Source organism: Heterodontus francisci, chromosome 13 (assembly GCF_036365525.1).
Source record: "Heterodontus francisci isolate sHetFra1 chromosome 13, sHetFra1.hap1, whole genome shotgun sequence".
NCBI lineage: Eukaryota > Metazoa > Chordata > Chondrichthyes > Heterodontiformes > Heterodontidae > Heterodontus > Heterodontus francisci.
In genome coordinates, this window is record NC_090383.1 from 36,193,566 (window position 1) to 36,220,584 (window position 27,019).

The 27,019-nt window shown below is 44.1% G+C and overlaps 1 protein-coding gene across 6 annotated transcripts in view; it reads left to right on the forward strand.

The window, feature by feature from the left end:
• LOC137376336 (unconventional myosin-VI-like) overlaps positions 1-27,019 on the forward strand; it is a 344,835-nt gene that overhangs the window by 301,684 nt on the left and 16,132 nt on the right. For all 6 annotated transcript variants that reach the window (XM_068044672.1, XM_068044673.1, XM_068044676.1 and 3 more), the window contains exons 23-30: positions 1,575-1,704; positions 3,053-3,143; positions 5,080-5,230; positions 6,295-6,503; positions 14,220-14,298; positions 17,212-17,372; positions 17,481-17,522; positions 17,848-17,877. In XM_068044672.1, the coding sequence (XP_067900773.1) occupies positions 1,575-1,704; positions 3,053-3,143; positions 5,080-5,230; positions 6,295-6,503; positions 14,220-14,298; positions 17,212-17,372; positions 17,481-17,522; positions 17,848-17,877 (893 nt within the window). The remainder of the gene's footprint in view (positions 1-1,574; positions 1,705-3,052; positions 3,144-5,079; positions 5,231-6,294; positions 6,504-14,219; positions 14,299-17,211; positions 17,373-17,480; positions 17,523-17,847; positions 17,878-27,019) is intronic.

A 27,019-nucleotide genomic window follows, 5' to 3' on the forward strand; every position in this document is an offset into this window, starting at 1 on the left:
CGATCCAACCATTTTCAGCTGCTTCGCCAATGACCTCCCCTCCACCATAATGTCAGAAATGGAGATGTTTGCTGATTGCACAGTCTTCAGTACCATTTGTGACTCCTCAGACAATGAAGCCGATAATGTCCGCATGTAGCAAGGCCTGGATTATATTCAGGCTTGGGCTAATCAGTGGCAAGTAACATTCGCACCTTACAAGTGCCAGGCAATGACATCACCATCTAGACATCTGCCCTTGACATTCAATAGCATCACCATCACTGAATCCCTCACCGTTAGCATTAGCCAGAAACTTAACTGGATCAGCCATAAAAATACTGTGGCTACAAGAGCAGGTCAGGGCTGTGTATTCTGTGGCGAGTAACTCACCTCCTGACTCCCTAAAGCATGTCCACCATCCACAAGGCTAAAGTCAGGACTTGGATAAAATACACCCCACTTGCCTGGATGAGTGCAGTTCCAACAATACTTAAGCTTGACAATATCCAGGACTAAGCAGCCCATTTGGTTGGCACCCCATCCACAACCTTAAACATTCACTCCCTTCACTACTGGTGCACAGTGGCAGCAGTGTGTACCATCTACAAGATGCACTGCAGCAACTTACCAAGGCTCCTTTGCCAGCACCTTCCAAATCTGTGACCTGTCCCACCTGGAAAGACAAGGGCAGCAGGCACATGGGAAAACCACCACCTGCAAGTTCCCCTCCAAGTCGCACACCATCCTGACTTGGAAATATATTGCCGTTCCTTCACTGTCACTGGGTCAAAATCCTGGAACTCCCTCCCGAATGACACTGTGCATGTGCTTACAGCCCATGAACCACTGCAGTTCAATAATGCAGCTCACTATCACATTCTAAAGGGCAATTAGAGATGGAAAATAAATGCTGGCCCTGCCAGCAATGCCCACATCCTATGAACAAATTAAAAAGAAGCAACATCCTGGACATTAATCTTTGATTCCTGGGGTCTCCTGGACGCACACTGGCCTGGCCACAAACATGAGCAGGGATTTAAACTATACACAACTTTTGTGTCAGGCCATTGCATGTGAACCTTTTTTTCCACGACTGGAAAAAAAAGTCAAGATCAGCAAGAGTACATTTTGTGTAGTGAGTTATGATCTGGAATGCACCCCCGGAAGGGTAGTGAAAGCAAATTCAATGGTAACTTTCAAAAACAAATTGAATAAAAACTTGAAGGGGAGAAAATTGCAGGATAATGGGGACAAATCAGGCAAATGGGTCCAATTGGATAGCTCTTTGAAAAAGCCAGCACCAGCATGATGAGACAAATGGTTGCCTTCAGTGTAAGATTGTATGTTTCTATTATTTGATTTCTAAATCTTTTTTTTGCTTTAGTTTGTTACATTGCAATGATCTGTATTATGTTTAGTGTGGTGCAATAGAGCCTGTAGTAAAAAGAGAACATAATGACACTACACACCAGGTCTGTCAGAATCTGATAGTGAAAGATAGCTTGGTGCAGTGGGTGTGGCCCTTCATCAAAACCCCAGTACAACCCTGCAGCCATTGAGGCCGCATTATCTGAATTGTGTTTGCTGCTCAGTTTGCAGAGTTCGATCAGATCATGAAGTCCGACCCACAGCATCTGGCGGTGTTGATGAAACGTGTGAATCACTGGCTCATTTGCAGCCGGTGGAAGAAGGTTCAGTGGTGCGCACTGTCTGTCATCAAATGTAAGTTTAAGTATGGCAGTCGTGCTCTTTGTGGAATGTATTTTTTATACTAATATTTCTCCCCATCATGTTTGTAATATGTTTAAAATGTGTTTGTTTATATACTGTGTCATGGGCAATAATCCACGGAATTGATGTTAACCGGTATGATGCCATTTTTTTCTGTATTCATTCTGGGGATTTGGGTATCACTAGTAATGCTGGCATTTATTGCCCATCCCTATTTGCCCTTGAGAAGATCATAACAAGGCTTCCTCTTGAACTACTGCAGTCCTGGGTGCTGAAAGTGCTCTCACAGTGCTGTCAGGTGGGGAGTCCCACTTATTTGACCCAGCAGTGACAAAGGAATGACAATATATGTTCAAGTGGGAATGCGTGTGTGACTTGGAGGTGTTGGTGTTCCCCTGTACCTGCTGCACTTGTCCTACATGATGGTGGAGGTAGTCAGTTTGACAGTGCATCCTTCATATAGTACACGCCGTAGCCAAGGTGCGCCGGTGGTGGAGAGAGAGAGCTTAAGGTGATGAATGGAGTGGCAATTAAGTGGGCTGCTTTGTCCTGGATGGTATCGAGCTTCTTAAGTGTTGCAGCTGCACTCATCCAGGCAAGTGAAGAGTATTCCATCACACTCCTCACTTGTACCTCATAAATTGGTAAGAATTGAGAAAGTTTGACTAATTTCTGAGCATTAGCACTTTTCTCTCCTCCCCTTCAAAAAAAATTGCATTGCAGGGTTTTTTTTTAAAGCTCCCAATGCATTTTATGCTGATTGAGACAGGAATATTAATGTTGGGTAATGAAACATTCCCATTTTGGGCATATACTGTTAATCATTCCTACCTTGGTTAGGTACCCAGTAAAGCTCCCTTTTTTCTAACTTTGGAATAACAGGTGCCTACTGCATCAATGTAATATTTTCCATTCCTCACCCTGGCTATCATAGGATCTGTTTGAGTGAGTCTTCCAGTTAGTGCCCAGCTAGGGGTCGTTCTGTGCTCCGAGCATCTGGGGAATTAGTTTGAGACTGTCCAAATTTATTTCTTCTTTTACATTTGCAGTCAGTGGACAGGAACATTTTCACCCATCAATCTGCACTCTAATTTGATTCAGATGATACAAAGCTGATACTTAACTCACTGTACTATGCAGTCTTCAGTAGCTTGATTTTTTTTGAGAAATAATAATTTTCATACTGAAGCTGGTTAGAATTGAAGCTGTAATAGATTCTAATTGACACCATTATGGTTCCCTGCTCTTTCCTATTAAATTAAAGAACAAATATGGGGTCTGAATGTAGTCTGTGTACACACTATATATTAAAAGGTGTTTACATAATTTATTTCTGCAGTGACGAACAAGATCAAGTACCGAGCTGCTTCCTGTATTAAGATGCAAAAGACTGTCCGCATGTGGCTATGCAAGAAAAAACATAAACCACGGTAAGTGGTGGAGAAGTTAGTTCACTTTTTAAGTAGCTTTGATGTTGCAGTGGTCAATTGCCCTGGTCTCCAAATAGCTGTAGGCTGGGCTGGATATGTTTGTAAAACCTGTCTAATAACCAAGTCCATTAGTAGTGCTTCTTAGTGGCATGTCTAATGGAAAGAATCAAAAGAAAAAGGAAGCATGTCAGCTATGCACTTAAGCACAGTTTTCCTGAAATAGTAGAATATAAGCACATAAGAAATGGGAGCAGGAATAGGCCATTCAGCCTCTCGAGCCTGCTCCGCCATTCAATAAGATCATGGCTAATTTGACTGTGGCCTTAACTCCACTTTCCTGCCTACCCCCCGCGCCCCCCCGCCTCCAAAGCTGTCATCTCCCTTGTAGATAAAAAATCTGTCTGACTCAGCCTTGAATATATTCAATGAGCTAGCCTCCACTGCTCTCAGGTGAAGAGAATTCCAAGGATTAATGACCCTCTAAGAGAAGAAATTCCTCCTCATCTTTAAATGGAAGAGCCCCTATTTTGAAACTGCCTCCAGTTCCAGTTTCCCCCATGAGGGGAAAGATCCTCTCAGCATGTACCCTGTCAAGCCCCCTCAGAATTTTGTATGTTTCAATAAGATCACCTTTCATTCTTCACGTGATGAGTATTGGCCCAAACTGCTCAACCTTTCCTGACAAGACAACACCTTTATCCCAATAGTTAGCCCAGTGAACCTACTCTGAACTGCTTCCAATGTAAGTATATCCCTCCCTAAGTAAGGAGACCAAAACTGTATGCAGTACTCTAGATGCGGTCTGACTAATACCCTGTACAGCTCTAGAAACTTCTGTAATAAAAGCAAAATACTGCGGATGCTGGAACCACTCCGCATGTCTGGCAGCATCTATGGAAAGAGAAGCAGAGTTAACGTTTCGGGTCAGTGACCCTTCTTCTACTTCTATACTCCATCCTCCTTGCAATAAATGCCAACATTCCATTTGCCTTCCTAATTACTTGCTGTACTTGCATGCTAACTTTTTGTGATTCATGTACAAGGACACCCAGATCCTGCTGTACTACAGCATTCTGCAATCTCTCTCCATTTAAATAATCTGCTTTTCTATTCTTCCTGCCAAAGTGGACATCCTCTCATTTTCCTACAGTATACTCAATCTGTCAGATTTTTACCCACTCACTTAACCTACCTGTATCGTTTTGCAGACTCTTGGTGTCCTTCTTACAACTTGCTTTCCTACCTGAATAGCTCCATTGAGAGCTGGCATGGACTCGGTGGGCGAATGGCCTCCTTTTGTGCCGTAAATAACCCTTTCTTTGTATCGTCTGCAAATTTGGCTACAATATGCATGGTCCATTCATCCAAGTCATTAATATAGATCATAAATAGTTGAGGCCCCAGCATTGATCCCTGCGGCACTCCACTAGTTACATTTTGCAACCTGAAAGTGCCCCATTTATCCCGACTCTGTTTCCTGCTAACCAATCCATGTATCTCTTTCCATATATATTACCCCAACACCATGAGCTCTTATCCTGTGTAGTAACCTTTTACATGGCACCTTATCGAATGTCTAGATGTGAAATAGCATGCCACTGTCTTGCTCATGCAACCCAGGCCTCCAATTGGCAATACAACAATTGGAAGAAGTTGGGTCATATTCAGTTTGTGTTATTATTTCAGGCTAGATCGTGGTCCTGTTGGAAGCATAATCATTGCATCTTACAAAAGATTAGTTTCGTCTTTGGTGAGAAAATAATCTACATAAATGGCTTTCATGTTCGTTACTGTTGCTGAGTCCTGTTTCGCTGTGTTTTAGTGTTCATTCTGAAGCACTCTTCTAATTCCATTGGTTTTCCAGATCATGTACATGCTCCTTTATCTATATTTGGGAATATTTTTTCACATTGTAATTGAGTTTTCTTCCCCACAGCATTGATGGTCTGGTGAAGGTGCAATCATTGAAGCAGCGAGTGAATAGAATGACTGAGGTGGTGAAGGCGCTGAGGGAGGGAAAGGCTGAGATGAGTAAACAGGTCCAGGATCTGGACTCATCAATTAATGCTCTTGTGACCAAAATTAAGGTAAGTGAATAAATAGGCTTGAACAAACTTGTAAAAGTTCTAATTTTCCTCTGCTGCTCTCACTTCTGTATCTGACTTTTCGTTATAATTGTACTGAAGGGAGATGATGATGGGCTTAGTAAATGGAACATTGACATTTTGTCACATGCCATTGGATGGAACATCTACAATACTCCTGGTAAAGCCTCTTGTGTAAAAATTGAGGGAATGCCATCTGATCAAGATAATGTAAATCTCACAAAAGGGCAGTGTTGCTGAGTGATTTTTGCTACTCACTTTCTCTTCACCTACCCATACGCACCGCCACCGCCACCCCCCCCCCCCCCCCTTCAAACCTCACTGCCAGTTGTGGGACAGCAAATGTACTTGAGATGCCCATAATGGCTCATTGAGAAACTCCTTCAAAATTTGACCCGTGAAACAAAAAAAAAAATCCAAAAATCAAATTGTTTAAATAAAACAATATTCATGTCAGTTTGTCAAGCACAGGTATAGCTTTCCTCATTCTATAAATTTAAAACTCTGTATACAAATGTAATTTTCTTATCTTAAATTTTCTTTGCTGAGGTCTACTGCACAAGTGCCATTAGCATACCTGTACCTTACCCAAGTGACTATTTTACATCTGTGATCCTGGACAGTGATGCTGGAGGGCCTTTGGATAATGGGAGTGCATCAAAATTCTGTCCTCACTTTATTTTCTATTCCAGTCACTTGCCACCAAACAATTTCTAGGTAAGAGGGTGGATTGATGAAGCCACAACCACTGTGCTTTGGCTGCCACCATCTTTCAAGTACAGCCAGTTGGCTGTACATGAGTTTTTGCTTTTCTTCCTTTCCCTTTCCCCAGCCACTTCCAGGATGGAATCGATGGAGCTTCAGCAAATCACTTTCCTGAAAATGACTGAAAACCAAGGTATGAGTGTCAGGGACTTGAGAAGATGGACAATCTGACCTTGTGACCACCTAATTCAGAGTCAGCAATGTGCACTGCCAGGGTACCTATACTGAACCCTGTCCAAGTTGACCTGTGACAGTCTTTTCCTTCTCTTTGCTTTCCTTAGAACAGCATAATGACCAGAGATCAGATTGATAAGGAATATGTTGCTCTGGTGAAACGCTCAGAACAGCTTCTCAACACACTCCAGAAGAAGAAACAAGAGGAGGAGGAAGCTGAGCGACTGCGATGCATCCAACTGGAAATGGAACGAGAACAGAAGCGGCGTGAGGAGGAGGAGCGGCGACGCAAGCAAGAGGAAGAAGAACGCCGGCTGTAAGTGTCTGTGTCTGTATGTAAGAGTGTATCAGTACAGGTATGGGTATTTGTGTATTTGAATCTGGACAGATGAATCTCCACAATACAAACCTGAGGACATGATGGCAAAAATTGTCAGTCTTACTAGGGCAATAAGGATGGTTCTTGTGGAGAATGAAAAAAGAATCCCAGTGCAGTTGGCTGTGAAACTTGTTTTGGGTAGAGTTGAGAGAGCTTTGTTCTGCGTTTAACCTGATCTAGGATGTTTGTAGCCTATTGGGTTATTAAGCGGTAATGGAATTGTGCTCCATCTCTCAGTGCTGTAATCAAATCCATCAATAACCTGAGCACAGTCAAAATCTGAGAGTTACAGAAGAGTTGAGGGATTCAGTGCATAGTCTCTCTGTCATCTGGCTTCCTGAGATACATTCACAGAAGGGTATATGTTGAGTTACCCATGAATGCATAAATAATTATGGGTATATTTTGCAATATGTGTAAAATTGAAAGTAAACCCAAAGTGACCTGATTATATTATCAGAAGGGTGTGTGATCAGTTGATAACATGTTGAATATTGATGTATTTGTTCAATATTTAATACATTTCATGGATACTTGGTGCATGTTCCTTTTAAATTATGAATCTACAAGAAGAAGCTTTGCAACGGATTATGCTGTGTGATGTCCTTATAGCCAGGCTCTTGCAGAACATTTTTAGTGTTACGACTGACCACTCAAGACAAAGCCCGTAATCAAAATATATGATTCTGATTGTGATGGGAGAAATGCACTGTTGGTACAGTCCCGTCCCTCCACAGATCGCCTGACATATCATTTTAAACTTTCCAAATTAAAGAAAGACCTAGCCAAATTGTGCAATCTGTTAACGACCCCCCCTCCCCGAATGAGGCTAACCAAACCATGTCATCAGATCAACAAATTAACTGTTTAATTAGAAAAACTAAATTCTTAAACACTACTAAGATATAAACAACATTTAAAATAGAAAAATTAGTGGCCTTACATATTTATGCTCCTGCCAAAGTAAAATCTTCCAATGTGGAACATTTCAAGGTTATTTGAAGTTCTCACAGCCATCCGATGGGGGGATAAAAGGTTCTTCAACAGCAGAACCGTCCGTAGTCTAATTCAGCAGTTGAATTGATGCTCTTTCTCAGCGATGAATTTCAGCAATCAGTTCAGTTGTTAAGGAATTTGGTTATTTTCTTTTAAGAAATTAATCTGGCTTGACATCAGAATTCTGAGAGTATGATGAATAGAGTTTAAATAAACTGAGAGAGAGCTCTCATTTCCTTCAGTATTTGTTGGTCCAGCTGTCTGTGTGTGTTTGTTAACTGTGTCTCAAAAGCCAATTTTTCAGGTAGTTTCAAATGTCAATCGGCAACATTGTATCTTGTGCCCTTGGTCCTGAGTGGCTGTATCCTACGGCAACAAGAATGCATATTTGAAGCTGGCTGTATCCTATGGCAACAAGAATACTTATTTGAAGCTGGCTGTATCCTATGGCAACGAGAGTGCATTCTTTGACTCAGTCACTTCAGCTTGCTGCCTTAAAGCCATACTGATCCTGTTACAGCTTTAAAAGCACACTGCATAATTCCCAGAAAAGAAAAAACTACAGGATCATAACCCCCTGCCCCTGGCAGAATGAAACGCCATTCCTGAAATGTGTTTCATTACAATATGTAAAAAATACAATTTGAAAAGAAAAAGCTAACATTTTTTCCTGCATTTACAGATATACAATCTTCTAAAATGGTAAGATTACAGCAACAAGTTCCACCAGAACATTTGTGGCTTTAAATTTGCAAAAATGTTGCCCAATTAACCCATTTCAAATTTCCAAGGATTATCTTCCAGTTGTTTTGCGTTTTCCTTCCAAATGTTCCTATTGTCCATCACCTCAGCCAGGTGAACTGCACAGCTAGGAACACTGGCCCCTACTGGGTTTGCTATTCTCTGAGAAGTTTCTCGAGTACCCCTTAACTTATGTGGCATCACTTGATACTGGAAAATCCTGTCCGGTGTAACAGAAGCTGACTTTTTCTTACCCTGGGTTGCCAAAGGAATTTGGCAATATCCCTCCAACACATCTATCTCTTTAAGACACATGGTGTTGCACACACTGTCCATACAGTCCTTTAAATAGGAATTTGGGTCAGAGTCTGCCTTCTTTACCACGGTCACTTTTCTAGAGTCTATGCAAGTTTGAGCTGACCCACCTGGTTTACACATCAAGACCACCTGTGAATTCCAGCTGCCCTCACGAGGTTCAACTAAGCTGCCCTTCAGCATGTGTTGTACCTCTGCTTCCACTTGGGCCTGTCTGTCTGGATCTAAGCGGCAAGGATGTTGTTTTAAAGGAATGGTCCCCCCTATACCCACATCCTGGCTTATCCCTACAAACTTTTTGAAATGTTGTGAAAACTCTGGTTGAGCCTTCATGCTGTTTTACTTCTAAGTGTAAAAGCCTTTTTTTAAATTTTCCTAGCCATTCTGTATTCGCTAATTGGATAGTTGGAGATTCAGTCTGAGAATTTCCTAGGCCTGCTTCTGCCTCATCCTCACTATCCTTTTTCTTCTCAACAGTCCCGATTACCTGATTTAGCTGTACTGGCTTATCCTCCTCCCTGTGGTAATATTGTTTGAGCATATTAATGTGACACAACCGGTTGTTCTTCCAGTGATCAGGAGTGTCAATCAAGTATCTTAACCACACTTTTATCACTCTATATGGGCCACTGAATCGTGCTTTTAATGGTTCTCCCTGTGACGGTAACAACACTAATACCTCATCTCCTGGTTTTATAGTAGGTTGTGGTTTTCCCACTATTTGCCAGGTGTGGCATGTTCCATAAAATAGTGTCTCATCCTTTGTAAGACCTGGCCAGTAATAATGTTGGCTTTTGCGTGATTTGGTCTTCCGAATTCCCCTGCGTCCTGCACATGTCATGTGCTAACCTTAATAATCCTTGTCGATATTTAGGTGGTACCACTATCTGTTCAACAATTGTCCAGTCTTCGTCTGCAGATCTATAAGACAGTCTCCATTTCCTCCTCAAAACCCCGTTTGACATATAAATAGCCTTCTGGAACTCCTTTCGCCTCAGCTTATGACAGAGCCGTCTGTGCTATTCGGTATATCTCTGGATCAGCTTTCTGTGTTGCAATGATAGATAATCTGTTAAACATCTCAAATAAAAGCAAAATACTGCGGATGCTGGAAATCTGAAACAAAAACAAGAAATGCTGGATTCATTCAGCAGGTCTGGCAGCATCTGTGGAAAGAGAAGCAGAGTTAACGTTTCGGGTCAGTGACCCTTCTTCGGAACTGACAAATATTAGAAAAGTCACAGATTATAAACAAGTGAGGTGGGGGTTGGGCAAGAGATAACAAAGGAGAAGGTGCAGATTGGACCAGGCCACATAGCTGACCAAAAGGTCACGGAGCAAAGGCAAACAATATGTTAATGGTGTGTTGAAAGACAAAGCATTAGTACAGATTAGGTATGAATATACTGAATATTGAACAGCAGCAACTGCAAACCTGAAGAAAAACAACCTGAAAAAAACAGTGGGTAAGCAAACTGAACAAACTAAGATGAAATGAAATAAATGCAAAAAAAGATTGTAAAAAATGTAAAAAGGAATGTAAAAAAAAAAAAGGAAGAAAAAATAACTAAAAATGAAAGTAAAGTGGGGGGCTGTCATGCTCTGAAATTATTGAACTCAATGTTCAGTCCGGCAGGCTGTAGTGTGCCTAATCGGTAGATGAGATGCTGTTCCTCGAGCTTGCGTTGATGTTCACTGGAACACTGCAGCAATCCCAGGACAGAGATGTGAGCATGAGAGCAGGGGGGAGTGTTGAAATGGCAAGCAACCGGAAGCTCAGGGTCCTGCTTGCGGACTGAGCGGAGATGTTCCGCAAAGCGGTCACCCAGTCTGCGCTTGGTCTCCCCAATGTAGAGGATACCACACTGTGAGCAGCGAATACAGTATACTACATTGAAAGAAGTACAAGTAAATCGCTGCTTCACCTGAAAGGAGTGTTTGGGGCCTGGGATAGTGCAGCAAGCTGCAGGGACTGAGTCAAGAATGCATTCTCGTTGCCATAAGATATGGCCAGCTTCAAATATGCATTTGGAGAGGCGGTGGCACAGTGGTATTATCTAGTAACCCAGAGACGCAGGCTATTTCTCTGGGGACATGGGTTCGAATCCCACCACAGCAGAAGGTGGAATTTGAATTCAATGAATAAATCTGGAATTAAAAGCTAGTCTAATGATGGCCATGAAACCATTGTCGATTGTTGTAAAAACCCATCTGGTTCGCTAATGTCCTTTAGGGAAGGAAATCTGCTGCCTACATGTGACTCCAGACCCACAGCAATGTGGTTGACTCTTAAATGCCCTCTGAAATGACCGAGCAAGCCATTCAGTTGTATCTAACCGCTACGAAGTCAATAAAAAGAAATGAAACCGGACAGACCACCCCGCGTCGACCTAGGCACCGGAAATGACAAAGGCAAACCCAGCCCTGCCGACCCTGCAAACTCCTCCTTACTAACATCTGGGGACTTGTGCCAAAGTTGGGAGAGGTGTCCGACAGACTAATCAAGCAACAGCCTGACGTAGTCATACTGACGGAATCATACCTTACAGACAATGTCCCAGATACTGCCATCACCATCCCCGGGTATGTCCTGTCCCACTGGACCCAGCAGAGGTAGCGGCACAGTGGTATACAGTAGGGAGGGAGTTGCCCTGGGAGTCCTCAACATCAACTCCACACCCCATGAAGTCTCATGCCATCGGGTCAAACATGGGCAAGGAAAACCCTTGCTGATTACCACCTACGGCCCTCCCTCAGCTGATGAGTCAGTACTCCTCCACGTTGAACAACACTTGGGTGGGGGACCTCAATATCCATCACCAAGAGTGGCTTGGTAGCACCACTACTGACCGAGCTAGCCGAGTCCAAAAGGACCTAGCTGCTAGACTGGGCCTGCGGAAGGTGGTGAGGGAACCAACGAGGGAAAAACCAACTTGACCTCGTCCTCCCCAATCTATCTGTCGCAGAAGCATCTGTCGTTGACAGCATTGGTAGGAGTGACCACCGCACAGTCCTTGTGGAGACGAGGTCCTGCCTTCACATTGAGGATACCGTCCATCGTGTTGTCTGGCACTATCACTGTGCTAAATGGGATAGATTTCGAACTGATCTAGCAATGTAGAACTGGGCATCCATGAGGCGCTGTGGGCCATCAGCAGCAGCAGAGTTGTATTCAACCACAATCTGTAACCTCATGGTCCAGCATATTCCCCACTCTACCATTACCATCAAGCCAGGAGACCAACCCTGGTTCAATGAAGACTGCAGGAGGGCATGCCAGGAGCAGCACCAGGCATACCTCAAAATGAGGTGTTAACCTGGTGAAGCTACAACAGAGGATTACCTGCGTGCCAAACAGCGTAAGCAGCATGCAAGAGACAGAGCTAAGCGATCCCATAACCAACGGATCCGATCTGAGCTTTGCAGTGCTGCCACATCCAGCCATGAATGGTGGTGGACAATTAAACAACTAACTGGAGGAGGTGGCTCCACAAATATCCCCATTCTCAATGATGGGGAGCCCAGCACATCAGTGTGAAAGATAAGGCAGAAGCATTTGCAACAATCTTCAGCCAGGAGTGCCGAGTTGATGATCCATCTCGGCCTCCTCCTGAAGTCCCCAACATCACAGATGCCAGACTTCAGCTAATTAGATTCACTCCACGTGATATCCAGAAAGGACTGAAGGCACTGGATACTGCAAAGGCTATGGGCCCTGAAAATATTCCAGCAATAGTACTGAAGACCTGTGCTCCAGAACTTGCCGCGCCCCTAGCCAAGCTGTTCCAGTACAGCTGCAACACTGGCATCTACCCGGCAATGTGGAAACTTGCCCAGGTATATCCTGTACACAAAAAGCAGGACAAGTGCAACCCGGCCAATTACCGCCCCATCAGTCTACACTCAATCATCAGTAAAGTGGTGGAAGGTGTCATCAACAGTGTCATCAAGCAGCACTTGCTTAGCAATAATCTGCTCACTTTGGGTTCTGCCAGGGCCACTCAGCTCCTGACCTCATTACAGCCTTGGTTCAAATATGGACAAAAGAGCTGAACTCCAGAGGTGAGGTGAGAGTGACTGCCCTTGACATCAAGGCAGCATTTGACCGAGTATGGCATCAAGGAGCCCGAGCAAAACTAAAGTCAATGGGAATCAGGGGGAAACTCTCCACTGGTTGGAGTCATACCTAGCGCAAAGGAAGATGGTTGTGGTTGTTGGAGGTCAATCATCTGAGCTCCAGGATATCACTGCAGGAGTTCCTCAGGATAGTGTCCTAGGCCCAACCATCTTCAGCTGCTTCATCAATGACCTTCCTTCAATTATAAAGTCAGAAGTGGGGAAGTTTGCTGATGATTGCACAATGTTCAGCACCATTCACTACTCCTCAGATACTGAAGCAGTCCGTGTAGAAATTCAGCAAGATCTGGACAATATCCAGGCTTGGGCTAATAAGTGGCAAGTAACAGTCGTGCCACACAAGTGCCAGGCAATGACCATCTCCAACAAGAAAGAATCTAGCCATCTCCCCTTGACATTCAATGGCAGTACCATCGCTGAATTCCCCACTATCAACATCCTAGGGGCTGCCATTGACCAGAAACTGAACTGGAGTAGCCATATAAATACCATGGCTACAAGAGCAGGTCAGAGGCTAGGGATCCTGAGGTGAGTAACTCCCCTTATGACTTCCCAAAGCCTGTCCACCATCTACATGGCACAAGTCAGGAGTGTGATGGAATATTCTCCATTTGCCTGGATGGGTGCAGCTCCAACAACACTCAAGAAGCTCGACACCATCCAGGTCAAAGCAGCCCGCTTGATTGGCACCCCATCCACAAACATTCACTCGCTCCACCACCGACGCACAGTGGCAGCAGTGTGTACCATCTACAAGATGCATCAATGCACCAAGGCTTCTCAGACAGCACCTTCCAAACCCATGACCTCTACCAACTAGAAGGACAAGGGCAGCAAATGCATGGGAGCACTATCACCTGAGGTTCCCCTCCAGGTCACACAACATTCCTGACTTGGAACTATATCGCCGTTCCTTCACTATCGCTGGGTCAAAATCCTGGAACTCCCTTCTTAACAGCACTGTGTGTGCGCCTACCTCAAATGGACTGCAGCAGTTCAAGAAGGCAGCTCACCACCACCTTCTCGAGGGCAATTAGGGATGGGCAATAAATGCTGGCCTATCCAGCGATGCCCACATCCCATGAAAGAATTTTTTTAAAAAGTTCTTGTTGGCTTAGGATACAGCCAGCTTCAAATATGCATTCTCGTTGCCTGAATCAACAGTGCGTTTATCCCACCACAATCAGAATCATATATGTTGATTGGGGGCTTTGTCTTGAGCGGTCGGTCGTGACATATTAATTGGGGGCTCACTCGAGATTAAATCCTATTTAATTCCAATGTTGTATGATGCCCTTATAACCAGGCGCTTGCAGAATGTCTGTTAGTGACAACTGATTCCAGAAGATTTTCATGTTGTACTTGTGCGATGTTTCTCTTGTTGATCTCACATTAGCTCCTCATGCTGTGTTGGGACCTTTGGCTGTAACTTATAAAAGCATCTTGCTGTTCTGTTTTCACTAGGAAAGCTGATATGGAGTTGAAGAGGAAACTTGAGGAGGAGGAGAGGAAGAAAGAGGAGGAAGAAAAGCGTCGTCTGCAGGTTTGAATTTTTCAAGATGTGAAAAATGGTGCTCATCGGATTGCTATTTTTGTTTGGGATATTGTCAGTATGGACATCAGACTTGATTAAGGTGATCTGGAGACTCAACAAAAACAAACACTGGTTCAGATATTTCCCCGTAGACATTGTCAGACAGTTAGCAATGTTCAAGCTGCTAATGAGCAGAATCTATGGAGTATAGAAGAATGAGATTTGAGGGATGACCTGATAAAGGTGTTTAAAATGTGAAAAGGATTTGATAGGGTAGATACCGAGAAGCTATTTACTCTGATGGAATTATCAAGAATATGAGGGGTGCTAATGTTAAATTTAGAGCTAAGCCATTTAGGAGTGAAATCAAGAAGAATTTTATTGCACAAAGGATAGTAGAAATCTGAAATTATTTCCCCCTGAACGGCTGGGTGTGCTGAGTTAATCAAAGTCTTAAGGACTGAGATCAATAGAGTTTGTTAGGTAAGGGGTAGGGATCAATAGAGTTTGTTAGGTAAGGGGTAGGGATCACCTAAGGTGGTTAGGAAGGCGTATGGGATACTTGCCTTTATTAGCTGAGGCATAGAATATAAGAACAGGGAAGTTATGATGGAGCTGTACAAAATGCTAGTTAGGCCACAGCTGGAGAACTGTGTACAGTTCTGGTCACCACACTATAGGAAGGATGTGATTGCACTGGAGATGGTACAAAGGAGATTCACCAGGATGTTGCCTGGGCTGGAGCATTTCGGCTATGAAGAGAGACTGAAAAGGCTAGGATTGTTTTCCTTCGAGCAGAGAAGGCTGAGGGGTCATGATTGAGGTGTACAAGATTATGAGTGGCATTGTTCGGTTAGATAGGAAGAACCTTTTTCCCTTAGTGGAGGGATCAAGAACAGGGGGCATAGATTTAGGGTAAGGGGTCGGAGGTTTAGAGAGGATTTGAGGAAAAAGTTTTTCACCCAGAGGGTGGTTGGAATCTGGAACACACTGCGTGAAGAGGTGGTGGAGGCAGGAACCCTCACAACATTTAAGAAGTATTTAGATGAGCACTTGAAATCCCATAGCGTACAAGGCTACGGGCCAAGTGCAGGAATATGGGATTAGAATAGTTGGGTGCTGGATGGCCGGCACAGACATGATGGGCCGAAGGGCCTGTTTCTGTGCTGTATAATTCTATGACTCTAAGTACAGATCAGCCACGATCTAATAAAATGGTGGGGAAAGCTTCAAGGACTGAATGTCCTACCACTTCCTAATGTTCTGAATCATTATAGCATTGTTACTCCAGGCTGTTGGAGAAAGTGGGTAGAGTCTTTATGGTCCAGAAACCATTATGTACTCTCCTTCACGGTGTTCTTTCGAAGTTTTACTGCTTCTGGGCATGTGTACTAATAAATGTAAAATTCTTTGTCCAGCCTGCTTTGCTGGGCTGAGTAGAACGCCATGTCCCTGATAACTCTATGAATGCTATTTGGAAAGTTCATCATGCAGTGACTGCTAGAGAATGTGGGCTGTCTGAAGGATAGTTCCTTTAGTCCAGCTGTAGATAAGGCATGTTCTAATTGTGAAACTACTAGTATAGACTGAGCTAGTGGAAAATATCTCTTAACTTGAGGGTGAGTTGTGTCGGTTTTGCATGTTGAAGCAAACATTAAAAAGGGAGTGATAGATGAAAGATTTCTGACACTGCAATGCATGTGGATGCTGTGGATTCATTATTAAAATGCTGTATTTGAATAGGGTCCAATTATCCCACTGAATAAGAAAAATACTCTGCTGATCATCTAAGTAAAAATCAACATCAGTTTGGAAACTATTTAACTCTTGGTTCACCAAAAATGAAGAAATGAAAGCAACACAGAGTGTTATCTTCCTAGCTCTATTTATGGAATAGTAAAATAATTTGGATACAAAACAGCAATAGGATCACTGTAGTTTGGTTCAACTTTCTGTGAATTTCTTCAGCACTGCAGACTTGCAGCCTTAGATGGGTTCAGCTGAAGATACCATAACTTATAGCTCAGTTTCAGAGTTACAATCTTGAGGACTACACTTTACATCATAATCTTCTTGTATAGCAATGTAACTTGATAGCAATTGTATGCTTGCTATTGAAGTCAGGTATTAGTGAAAAGACTTGTGACTTTCTTCTCCTAGAAAACGGGTGGTTTCAGCAGCAAATGAGCTGCAGCAGGGGCAAAGTCAGGTGATGTTATGAAGGTCTTTGTGGTGGCGCAGAGATGAGGCCAGAAGCTCGTCTTAGGGTCAAATATGGCTCCAAGATTGTGAACAGTCTGGTTTTGTCTCAGGCGGTTGCTAGGGAGAGGGATGGAGTCAGTAACTACGGAGCAGAGTTTGGAATCAAGACCAAAGACCATGGCTTCAGTCTTCCCAATGTTTAATTGGAGAAAATTTCTGTTCATCCAGTACTGAATGTCAGAAAAGCAGTCTGATAATTTAGCAACAATCAATACTGCAAAATTTCTTTTGTTGAACTGGATGAAATCCCTTAATTTTAGCTTGGCTTATTTTCTTTTCAATCTTGGTTTGAGTCTCTGAACAACTGTTCCAATGGCCTATTCCATTTTTTGTCTGAATAAACTAAGACAAAAGCCATCTTTCACTCGATTATCATCACTTTCCAACCAATCTTCACTTGAAATTCAAAAGCTCCATCAACTCTCTTGTACCCTTAGTTCTAATGTTGTAAGAACAGCTCTGACATCTGAAGTTAGCCCATTGTTAGTTAGGAAGGAGTGAATTTGCTTTCCATTAGACATTCAAGGATGTTGGAGATATTGCCCATTTTCTTTGATATTTGCTTGTCTATAATGGCATTGACTGACATTACCATTATCAAGAGCTAACCAAATAGTCGCCTTAGTTTAAATGGTCTAATGCACATTTTGTGGTTTCCAGGCTGAATTTGAGGCTCAGATCGCTATGGAGCGTGAGGAGGAAGCCCGTAAGCAGACACTGCTCGAGCAAGAGCGACGGGATCGAGAGCTTGCCATGAGGATCGCACGAAGTGAGTCTGAGCTCATCAATGATGAATCTCCAATGGACACAGGAATTAAGAGGTAGGGGTTTAAACGTGTTTTAAAATCCCCTCTCCTATTGTTTTTGTACCCCAATTCCTTCTGCTGTTTGTGCTGGAAGCTTAATAATAAATGTCTTTTCTTCCACAGTGTTGAAGTTAAACACATCCGCCCAGTTGCAGTTGCTGCTAAGTATGGATATGTACCATGCATTTCTATCTTGCATAGTCAGGAAAATCACACTCTCTGCATATTAATTAAAATACATTAATTCCAGAATTCCTGCCCACAGATTCCTATACAAAGAATTGCACAAATTAATAAATCAGGATGATTTTATGATAGGTTTTCTAATCATTTTTGCATGAATTCAGAGATGATTTTTAGTCTGGAAAAAATAAAATTAATAGAACTCCATTTGAATGCATGTACAGAATTACTCCAAACTGTCTGCTTGTAGGAAGGTGTGAGGTTTGTGTGCCTTGCAAAATCTAACTAAAGTGTGTTCTATTTCCAGATCTGGTGGACCAGAATCCAAAATGACAATGTATGAGTTTTCTGTTATTTCATTTGTTTTATTTTCACTATTGGGCATTGGTGATGGGGATGTTTTTGATGATGATGTTAGTGGTGATGGTACATTTGTCTTTCCTCTTAGCCTTTATAAAAAACCATAAAGTTAAAACAACACTTCATTATTCCTAACCTGACTGTTCCAGTTCAACACCTCTTCATTGATTCTTGCTTGTCTATGAGAGTTATTCCTATTTGCTTGCTGTATCAGTGGAAATGACAATGGTTTATAACTATCAAGTCTCCAACCCAGATTGATTGGTTGCCTGCCTACTTCTTGCTGACTGTGGGTTTAGGTGGCTTCAGTCCATTTTCTAGTGTGGCCAAAAGATGTGCATATTGGGCTAACTGGCACTAAATTCAGTCTGCAAGGCTGCTGGTGTAAGAAATAGAGAAGTATCACACCAGTGCAGTCGACAGTGAAGAGCTGAGGCATATTATTTGGACTGAATGAATGAAGGTTTATTCTGCATCTACCTGCTGTAGCTAATCTTAGGACTGCTAGATGCAGACATTGGACATCTGAAATGGAAAGTTTTCCTTTCCCCATCACTCTGATGACCAGGAAGACCCATAGAAAAGATCATGAATAAAAAAGTGAAAATATACTCTGAACTGCTATCAATTAGATTTGGTTTAAGTGAGGTAGGATCATATCATTGAACACCACAGATTCCACATATATCTTCTCAATGTAGAAACCTTGTTTTATTTTTCCATAGTGGAAACGGGATCACAATTTTTTAGATCACAGTTTATTTCTATCCTGATATCTGCTTCATGCTGCATTGCATGGGTGCAACCAGTAAAGGGGAGAGAATGTGTTGCCTCAAATATTTTGGTCATGGGTTACATGCTCCCTCCCCTGCTCCAAATCCTGGAATTGTCCCAGATGCCCCCAGTTCTTGTCACTTAGTTGCATATCTGCAGTGCTTTGTGGACAGTTATTCACGAACACGTGATTATGACAAAGGAGCCAATTTGCACCCTTTTGACCTGCCTAGAGTAAAATCAAAACCAAAGCAAAATACTGCAATGCTGGAAATCTGAAATAATAGAAAATGCTGGAAATTCTCAACAGGTCTGGCAGCATTTGTAGAGAGAGAAACAGAGTTAGCATTTCAGGTCTGTGACCTTTATTGAGTAAAATCGAACTTGAAACCACGTATGAGGCTGTCGTGTTGTCTGCTGTATCTTTTTTTTTTAAAAGTACCAGTTGTCTTGTACTAAAAATCTTGTGTTTGTCAACTTTTTCCATAAGAAATTCCTTTGTCCATATTTATAATGGAAACTCCCTAAATATACTTGTCAACCTATAAATACACATTAGGGTACTGCAGCACCACTACTGGCAGGAGGGTGTTATTATAGACAGGGAGACAAGTTTACCGAGGCACTTTTCATTATAAATGTGGACATAAGAATTTATAATAGAAATATCATAAGAATAGACTGTATGACTTTAAAATGGGCATTGAATTATGGCTGGACTTTGATCCCAGCCCGACGTCGGGTTCCATGGCGGGCGGGGGTGGCGGAGCATCTGAGCAGCAGCAGCCGCCACGGAACCCGATGCTGGGATTGTCAGATCCGATCTTGCCAGGGACAGGATAGGCCAATGTTGGGCTTCCCACCCAGAGGCCAATTGAAGTCCTTAAGTGGCCTATTGACAGCCAATTAAGAGCCTCTTCCTGTTGCCGCTAGGATCTTACCAGTGGCGGGGTGGTGGAGCCTGCTTCATGGGATACTTGTGGTTCACAGAGGACTCCCTGCTCCCCACTGTACCCTCCAGGTACCCCCTCCCCCTGGACCGAACGCCCACCACCACCCCCCCACCCCCCTCCTCACCAGTGATTGTGATTGGCCGGCAACTCTTGAGGGCAGGACCCGTCCCTATTAGGTGTTTCAAGGGACGGGGATCTCGTCTCATTCAACTTTGACCCCAAAAGACCGGAGGAGTGCTCCAGGGGCCTGAAAAAGTGCAGAGGTGGGGATCCCCCTCGACTTTTCGGCCCAGCGCTGGGACCACTGCCTCCTGCACAAAATCCAGCCCAATGTCTCTGCGCCCTGATCCAATTATCCCCTTGGCCTCTACCTCATTTCACCTGAAGATTACACTTGTTCTTAACCTCCGCACATGCAACAGCACAGGAGATTAACTCGTCATGATTATAAAATATCAGTACATAGGATAACTAAACAAACATTTCCTCGTTAAATGAAGTATGGGCACAACACCTGTAAGACACTGCGTTAATCAACAGTAAAGACATTTATAAGTGTCGATATAATCCTTACTTGCTGAAAGGAGCAATCAGTAACATGAACTACCCTCTGTTCAGATTAATGGAGAGCATTCCACATTTAAACATTGTTACCTGTGGTCTGTAAAGGTGGTAAAACATGCAATCTGGGCAAAAGAATTTTGTGGAATTTAGAGAGAGGAGGTGAAGAGGAAGATAAGACTGGCAAAGAGAGAACATGAAAACAGAATGGCAGTCACCATGAATGGGAACCCACAGTGGCGCATTGGTTAGCACCGCAGCCTCACAGCTCCAGCAACCCGGATTTGGTTCTGGGTACTGCCTATGCGGAGTTTGCAATTTCTCCCTGTGACCGCGTGGGTTTCCCCCGGGTGCTCCGGTTTCCTCCCACATGCCAAAGACTTGCGGGTTGATAGGAAAATTGGCCATTGTAAAAATTGCCCCTAGTGTAGGTAGGTGGTAGGAGAATTGAGGGAAGGTGGGGATGTGAGAGGGAAAATGGGATTAATGTAGGATTAGTATAAATGGGTGCTTGATGGTCGGCACGGAGTCGGTGGGCCGAAGGGCCTGTTTCGGTGCTGTATCTCTCTATGATTTTCTACTGGCATGTAAATAGTAAGAGAGTAGTAAGAGGAGGAGTGGGGCCTATTAGGCAGAGAGGTTAACATTTGCTTAGAGATGCAGGGCAAGGCTAATATACTGAATGAGTACTTTGTATCAGTGTTCACTAAGGAAATGGAGGCTGACAAAATATTGTTATAACAAGAGCGAGTAGAGGCAATGGATAGGATATAAATTGAGAGGGAGGAGGTACTAAAAAGGCTGGCTATGCTTAGGGTAGATAAGTCACCTGGTCCAGATGGTTTGCATCCCAGGTTGCTAAAGGAAGTGAGGATGGAGATAGCGGAAGTGTTTGCCATAGTCTTCCAATCTTCCCTGCATATGGGGGAGGTGCCAGAGGATTGGAGAATGGCAAATGTGATGCCCTTATTCAAGAAAGGGTATAAGGACAGTCCGAGTAACTACATGCCAATTAGTTTAACATCAGTGGTGGGTAAGGTTTTATAAGCAATGATCAGGGAAAAAAATCAATAGACAATTAGAGGGTTTGAGTTAATTAAGGATAGCCAGCACGGATTTGTAAAAGGCAGATCATGCTTGACTAATCTAATTGAATTTTTTGATGCAGTAACAGAGAAGGTTGATGAAGGAAATTTGGTGGATATTGTCTAAATGGATTTTAAGAAAGCATTTGATAAGATACCACATAAAAGGCTGGTTAACAAAATTGAGGCTTATTGAATAGGAGGGTCAGTGAGAAATTGGATTTAAAAAATTGGCTTAAGGACAAAAAACAGCGAATCGTCGCAAATGGTTGTTTTTCACACTAGAGGATGGTAGACAATGGTGTTCCTCAAGGGTCAGTGCTGGGACCACTGCTTTTTTTGCTATATATAAACTTGGATCTAGGAATACAGAGTAGAATCTCAAAAGTTGCTGACAACACCAAACTTGGGGTTGCGGTAAACTGAGGATATGAACCACAGAATGAGCAGAAAGATGGCAGATAGAATTTAATACCGACAAGTGTGAAATGAATCATTTTGGCAGAAGGAATAGGATGAGGCAATATATACTTAATGGCACAGTTCTAAAGAGTGTGCAGGAACAGAGGTACCTGGGGGTGTATGTGCATTGATCGTTGAAGGTGGCAGGGCATATTGAGAGAGTGGTTTGTGAAGCATATGGAATCTTGGATTTTGTAAATAGAGGCATAAAGTACAAAAGCAGGGAAGTTATGCTAAACCTTTATAAAACTCTGGTTAGGACCCAACTGGAGTATTACATCCAGTTCTGGTCCCCACACTTCAGGAAGGATGTGAAGGTCCTTGAGAGGGTGCAGAGGAGATTTACCAGAATGGTTCCAGGGATGAAGAATTTTAGTTCCAAGGTTAGGTTTGTTCTCCTCAGAACAAAGGCGATTGAGGGGAGATTTAATAGAAGTGCACAAGATTATGACGGGCTTAGATAAGTTAGACAAGGAAAAACTGTTCCCATTAACAAATGGTGCAAGGACTAGGGGACACAGCTTGAAGGTTTTGTGCAAAAGATGCAGGGGGAATATGGGGAAGCACTTTTTTATGCAGTGGGTGAAGCGACTGAAACAACACGGAAGGCAGCAGTTACGGGTTATAAGTCCAGATAAATTGGCGTAGAAACTGGGCGCCACGGGTTGCCTTTGTCGGTGGGAGAGGTCATTGCACCTCACTGGACAGCTACCGCCCGCCTCAAACCGGGCAGCCCCCGGTCAATAAGGTTCTGTCCCGCCACAGTCTGCCTGCTTCAATGGGTGCTTGGAGCTCAGGGTCATTGCCCGAAAGGTGGACTGACACACCGCACCAAACAACATGAAAAAAGGAAAGAAGGTACCAGCCCTTCGCTTTGCAAGCTGGAACGTCAGAACTATGTGTCCTGGCCTGTCGGAAGACCTTACACAAATCAACGATTCTCGGAAGACCGCCATCATTAACAACGAGCTCAGTAGACTCAATGTGGACATTGCAGCACTTCAGGAGACTCGCCTCCCCGCGAGTGGCTCTCTAGCAGAGCAAGACTACACCTTCTTCTGGCAGGGCAGGGATCCTGAAGAACCAAGACAGCATGGAGTGGGCTTCGCCATCAGAAACTCCTTGCTCAGCATGATAGAGCCTCCCTCAAATGGCTCGGAACGCATACTGTCCATCCGACTGCTCACCACCTCTGGTCCAGTACACCTACTCAGCATCTATGCTCCAACACTCTGTTCCGCACCTGAAGCTAAAGACCAGTTCTATGAACAACTCCATAACATCATTAGCAGCATCCCCAACACCGAACACCTATTCCTGCTGGGGGACTTTAATGCCAGGGTTGGGGCCGACCATGACTCATGGCCCTCCTGCCTTGGGCGCTATGGCGTTGGAAGGATGAATGAGAACGGGCAGAGACTGCTTGAGTTGTGTACCTATCATAACCTCTGCATCACCAACTCGTTCTTTCACACTAAACCCTGTCACCAGGTTTCATGGAGGCACCCAAGATCACGTCGTTGGCACCAGCTAGACCTCATTGTCACAAGGCGAGCCGCCTTAAACAGTGTTCAAATCACACGCAGCTTCCACAGTGCGGACTGCGACACCGACCACTCCCTGGTGTGCAGCAAGGTTAGACTCAGACCAAAGAAGTTGCATCATTCCAAGCAGAAGGGCCACCCGCGCATCAACACGAGCAGAATTTCTCACCCACAGCTGTTACAAAAATTTCTAAATTCACTTGTAACAGCCCTTCAAAACACTCCCACAGGGGATGCTGAGACCAAGTGGGCCCACATCAGAGACGCCATCTATGAGTCAGCTTTGACCACCTACGGCAAAAGTGCGAAGAGAAATGCAGACTGGTTTCAATCTCATAATGAAGAGCTGGAACCTGTCATAGCCGCTAAGCGCATTGCACTTTTGAACTACAAGAAAGCCCCCAGCGATTTAACATCCGCAGCACTTAAAGCAGCCAGAAGTACTGCACAAAGAACAGCTAGGCGTTGCGCAAACGACTACTGGCAACACCTATGCAGTCATATTCAGCTGGCCTCAGACACCGGAAACATCAGAGGAATGTATGATGGCATGAAGAGAGCTCTTGGGCCAACCATCAAGAAGATCACCCCCCTCAAATCTAAATCGGGGGACATAATCACTGACCAACGCAAACAGATGGACCGCTGGGTTGAGCACTACCTAGAACTGTACTCCAGGGAGAATGCTGTCACTGAGACTGCCCTCAATGCAGCCCAGCCTCTACCAGTCATGGATGAGCTGGACATACAGCCAACCAAATCGGAACTCAGTGATGCCATTGATTCCCTAGCCAGCGGAAAAGCCCCTGGGAAGGACAGCATTACCCCTGAAATAATCAAGAGTGCCAAGCCTGCTATACTCTCAGCACTACATGAACTGCTATGCCTGTGCTGGGACGAGGGAGCAGTACCCCAGGACATGCGCGATGCCAACATCATCACCCTCTATAAAAACAAAGGTGACCGCGGTGACTGCAACAACTACCGTGGAATCTCCCTGCTCAGCATAGTGGGGAAAGTCTTTGCTCGAGTCGCTCTGAACAGGCTCCAGAAGCTGGCCGAGCGCGTCTACCCTGAGGCACAGTGTGGCTTTCGTGCAGAGAGATCGACTATTGACATGCTGTTCTCCCTTCGTCAGATACAGGAGAAATGCCGTGAACAACAGATGCCCCTCTACATTGCTTTCATTGATCTCACCAAAGCCTTTGACCTCGTCAGCAGACGTGGTCTCTTCAGACTACTAGAAAAGATCGGATGTCCACCAAAGCTACTAAGTATCATCACCTCATTCCATGACAATATGAAAGGCACAATTCAACATGGTGGCTCCTCATCAGAGCCCTTTCCTATCCTGAGTGGTGTGAAACAGGGCTGTGTTCTCGCACCCACACTTTTTGGGATTTTCTTCTCCCTGCTGCTTTCACATGCGTTCAAATCCTCTGAAGAAGGAATTTTCCTCCACACAAGATCAGGGGGCAGGTTGTTCAACCTTGCCCGTCTAAGAGCGAAGTCCAAAGTACGGAAAGTCCTCATCAGAGAACTCCTCTTTGCTGACGATGCTGCTTTAACATCTCACACTGAAGAATGCCTGCAGAGTCTCATCGACAGGTTTGCGTCTGCCTGCAATGAATTTGGCCTAACCATCAGCCTCAAGAAAACGAACATCATGGGGCAGGATGTCAGAAATGCTCCATCCATCAATATTGGCGACCACGCTCTGGAAGTGGTTCAAGAGTTCACCTACCTAGGCTCAACTATCACCAGTAACCTGTCTCTAGATGCAGAAATCAACAAGCGCATGGGTAAGGCTTCCACTGCTATGTTCAGACTGGCCAAGAGAGTGTGGGAAAATGGCGCACTGACACGGAACACAAAAGTCCGAGTGTATCAGGCCTGTGTCCTCAGTACCTTGCTCTACGGCAGCGAGGCCTGGACAACGTATGCCAGCCAAGAGCGACGTCTCAATTCATTCCATCTTCGCTGCCTTCGGAGAATACTTGGCATCAGGTGGCAGGACTATATCTCCAACACAGAAGTCCTTGAAGCGGCCAACATCCCCAGCTTATACACACTACTGAGTCAGCGGCGCTTGAGATGGCTTGGCCATGTGAGCCGCATGGAAGATGGCAGGATCCCCAAAGACACATTGTACAGCGAGCTCGCCACTGGTATCAGACCCACCGGCCGTCCATGTCTCCGTTATAAAGACGTCTGCAAACGCGACATGAAATCGTGTGACATTGATCACAAGTCGTGGGAGTCAGTTGCCAGCATTCGCCAGAGCTGGCGGGCAGCCATAAAGACAGGGCTAAATTGTGGCGAGTCGAAGAGACTTAGTAGTTGGCAGGAAAAAAGACAGAGGCGCAAGGGGAGAGCCAACTGTGCAACAGCCCCAACAAACAAATTTCTCTGCAGCACCTGTGGAAGAGCCTGTCACTCCAGAATTGGCCTTTATAGCCACTCCAGGCGCTGCTTCACAAACCACTGACCACCTCCAGGCGCGTATCCATTGTCTCTCGAGATAAGGAGGCCCAAAAGAGGGGGGGTGGTAATGACCTGGAACTCGTGGAAGTGGTGGAAGCTGAGACGATCAATACCTTCAAGAGAAATTTGGACAGCCAGCTGAGAGAAATAGACTTGCAGGGCTGCCGGGTTCGAGCCAGGGAATGGGACTGACTGCATAGCTCGGTGGAGAGCTGGCATGGACTTGATGGGCCAAATGGTGACCACCTATGTCGTAAATGACTCTATGACTCTAATTACTGAATTCACAGAGATGCTTGCGTAGCATTCTTTTGCCAATTTATGAAACAGCATAATGGGTTTGGTTTCCAAGCGCAGTCTACTGTTTTAATCTGTGCATTGTTGATAGATTCCCAGGAAATAACAATCTTTCAGTCAACTGTTCTGAAAGTATTCATTTAGATACTGAAGCATTAGTATTGCAATCATAAAACATTCTGCATGTCAGGATTACCTATCTTTCACTAATAACATTTGTAAAATTGCAAAATAAATACTAAAAATGAAACCATCTAAACCCTACACCTCACCTTGCCCTGCTGTCCTTATTCTGTGCCCTGTTCTTTTATCTTAATGAATTTTTTAAACCTTGTATTTGCTTCCTTTCCATAATGTATTCTATATTCAGTAAACTTTTTCTCTCGAACATAAATTCTGTTTTAACTTATCTCCTTGTTTCCTCCATCTTGTAACTTCCATTTTGGAAGTTTGTTGAGGGTTTTCATTTGCTGAAAACTTGCTGCAAAGGGTGTTGTTCAGCCAACTGAAATACTGTAAATACTGAATTGTTTGCATCCAAAACATATTCACATGCATCCAAATCTGGAATGATTACTACTAATTAGTATACTTGCTGTATAACCTAGGAATAGGATTTCAACTGAGTGGCACAGTGGTTAGCACCGCAGCCTCACAGCTCCAGCGACCCGGGTTCAGTTCTGGGTACTGCCTGTGTGGAGTTTGCAAGTTCTCCCTGTGTTTGCATGGGTTTTCTCCAGGTGCTCCGGTTTCCTCCCACAAGCCAAAAGACTTGCAGGTTGGTAGGTAAATTGGCCATTATAAATTGCCCCTAGTGTAGGTGGTAGGGAAATATAGGGACAGGTGGGGATGTGGTAGGAATATGGGATTAGTATAAATGGGTCGGCACAGACTTGGTGGGCCGAAGGGCCTGTTTCAGTGCTGTATCTCTAAACTAAACTAAACTTATCAACATTCAA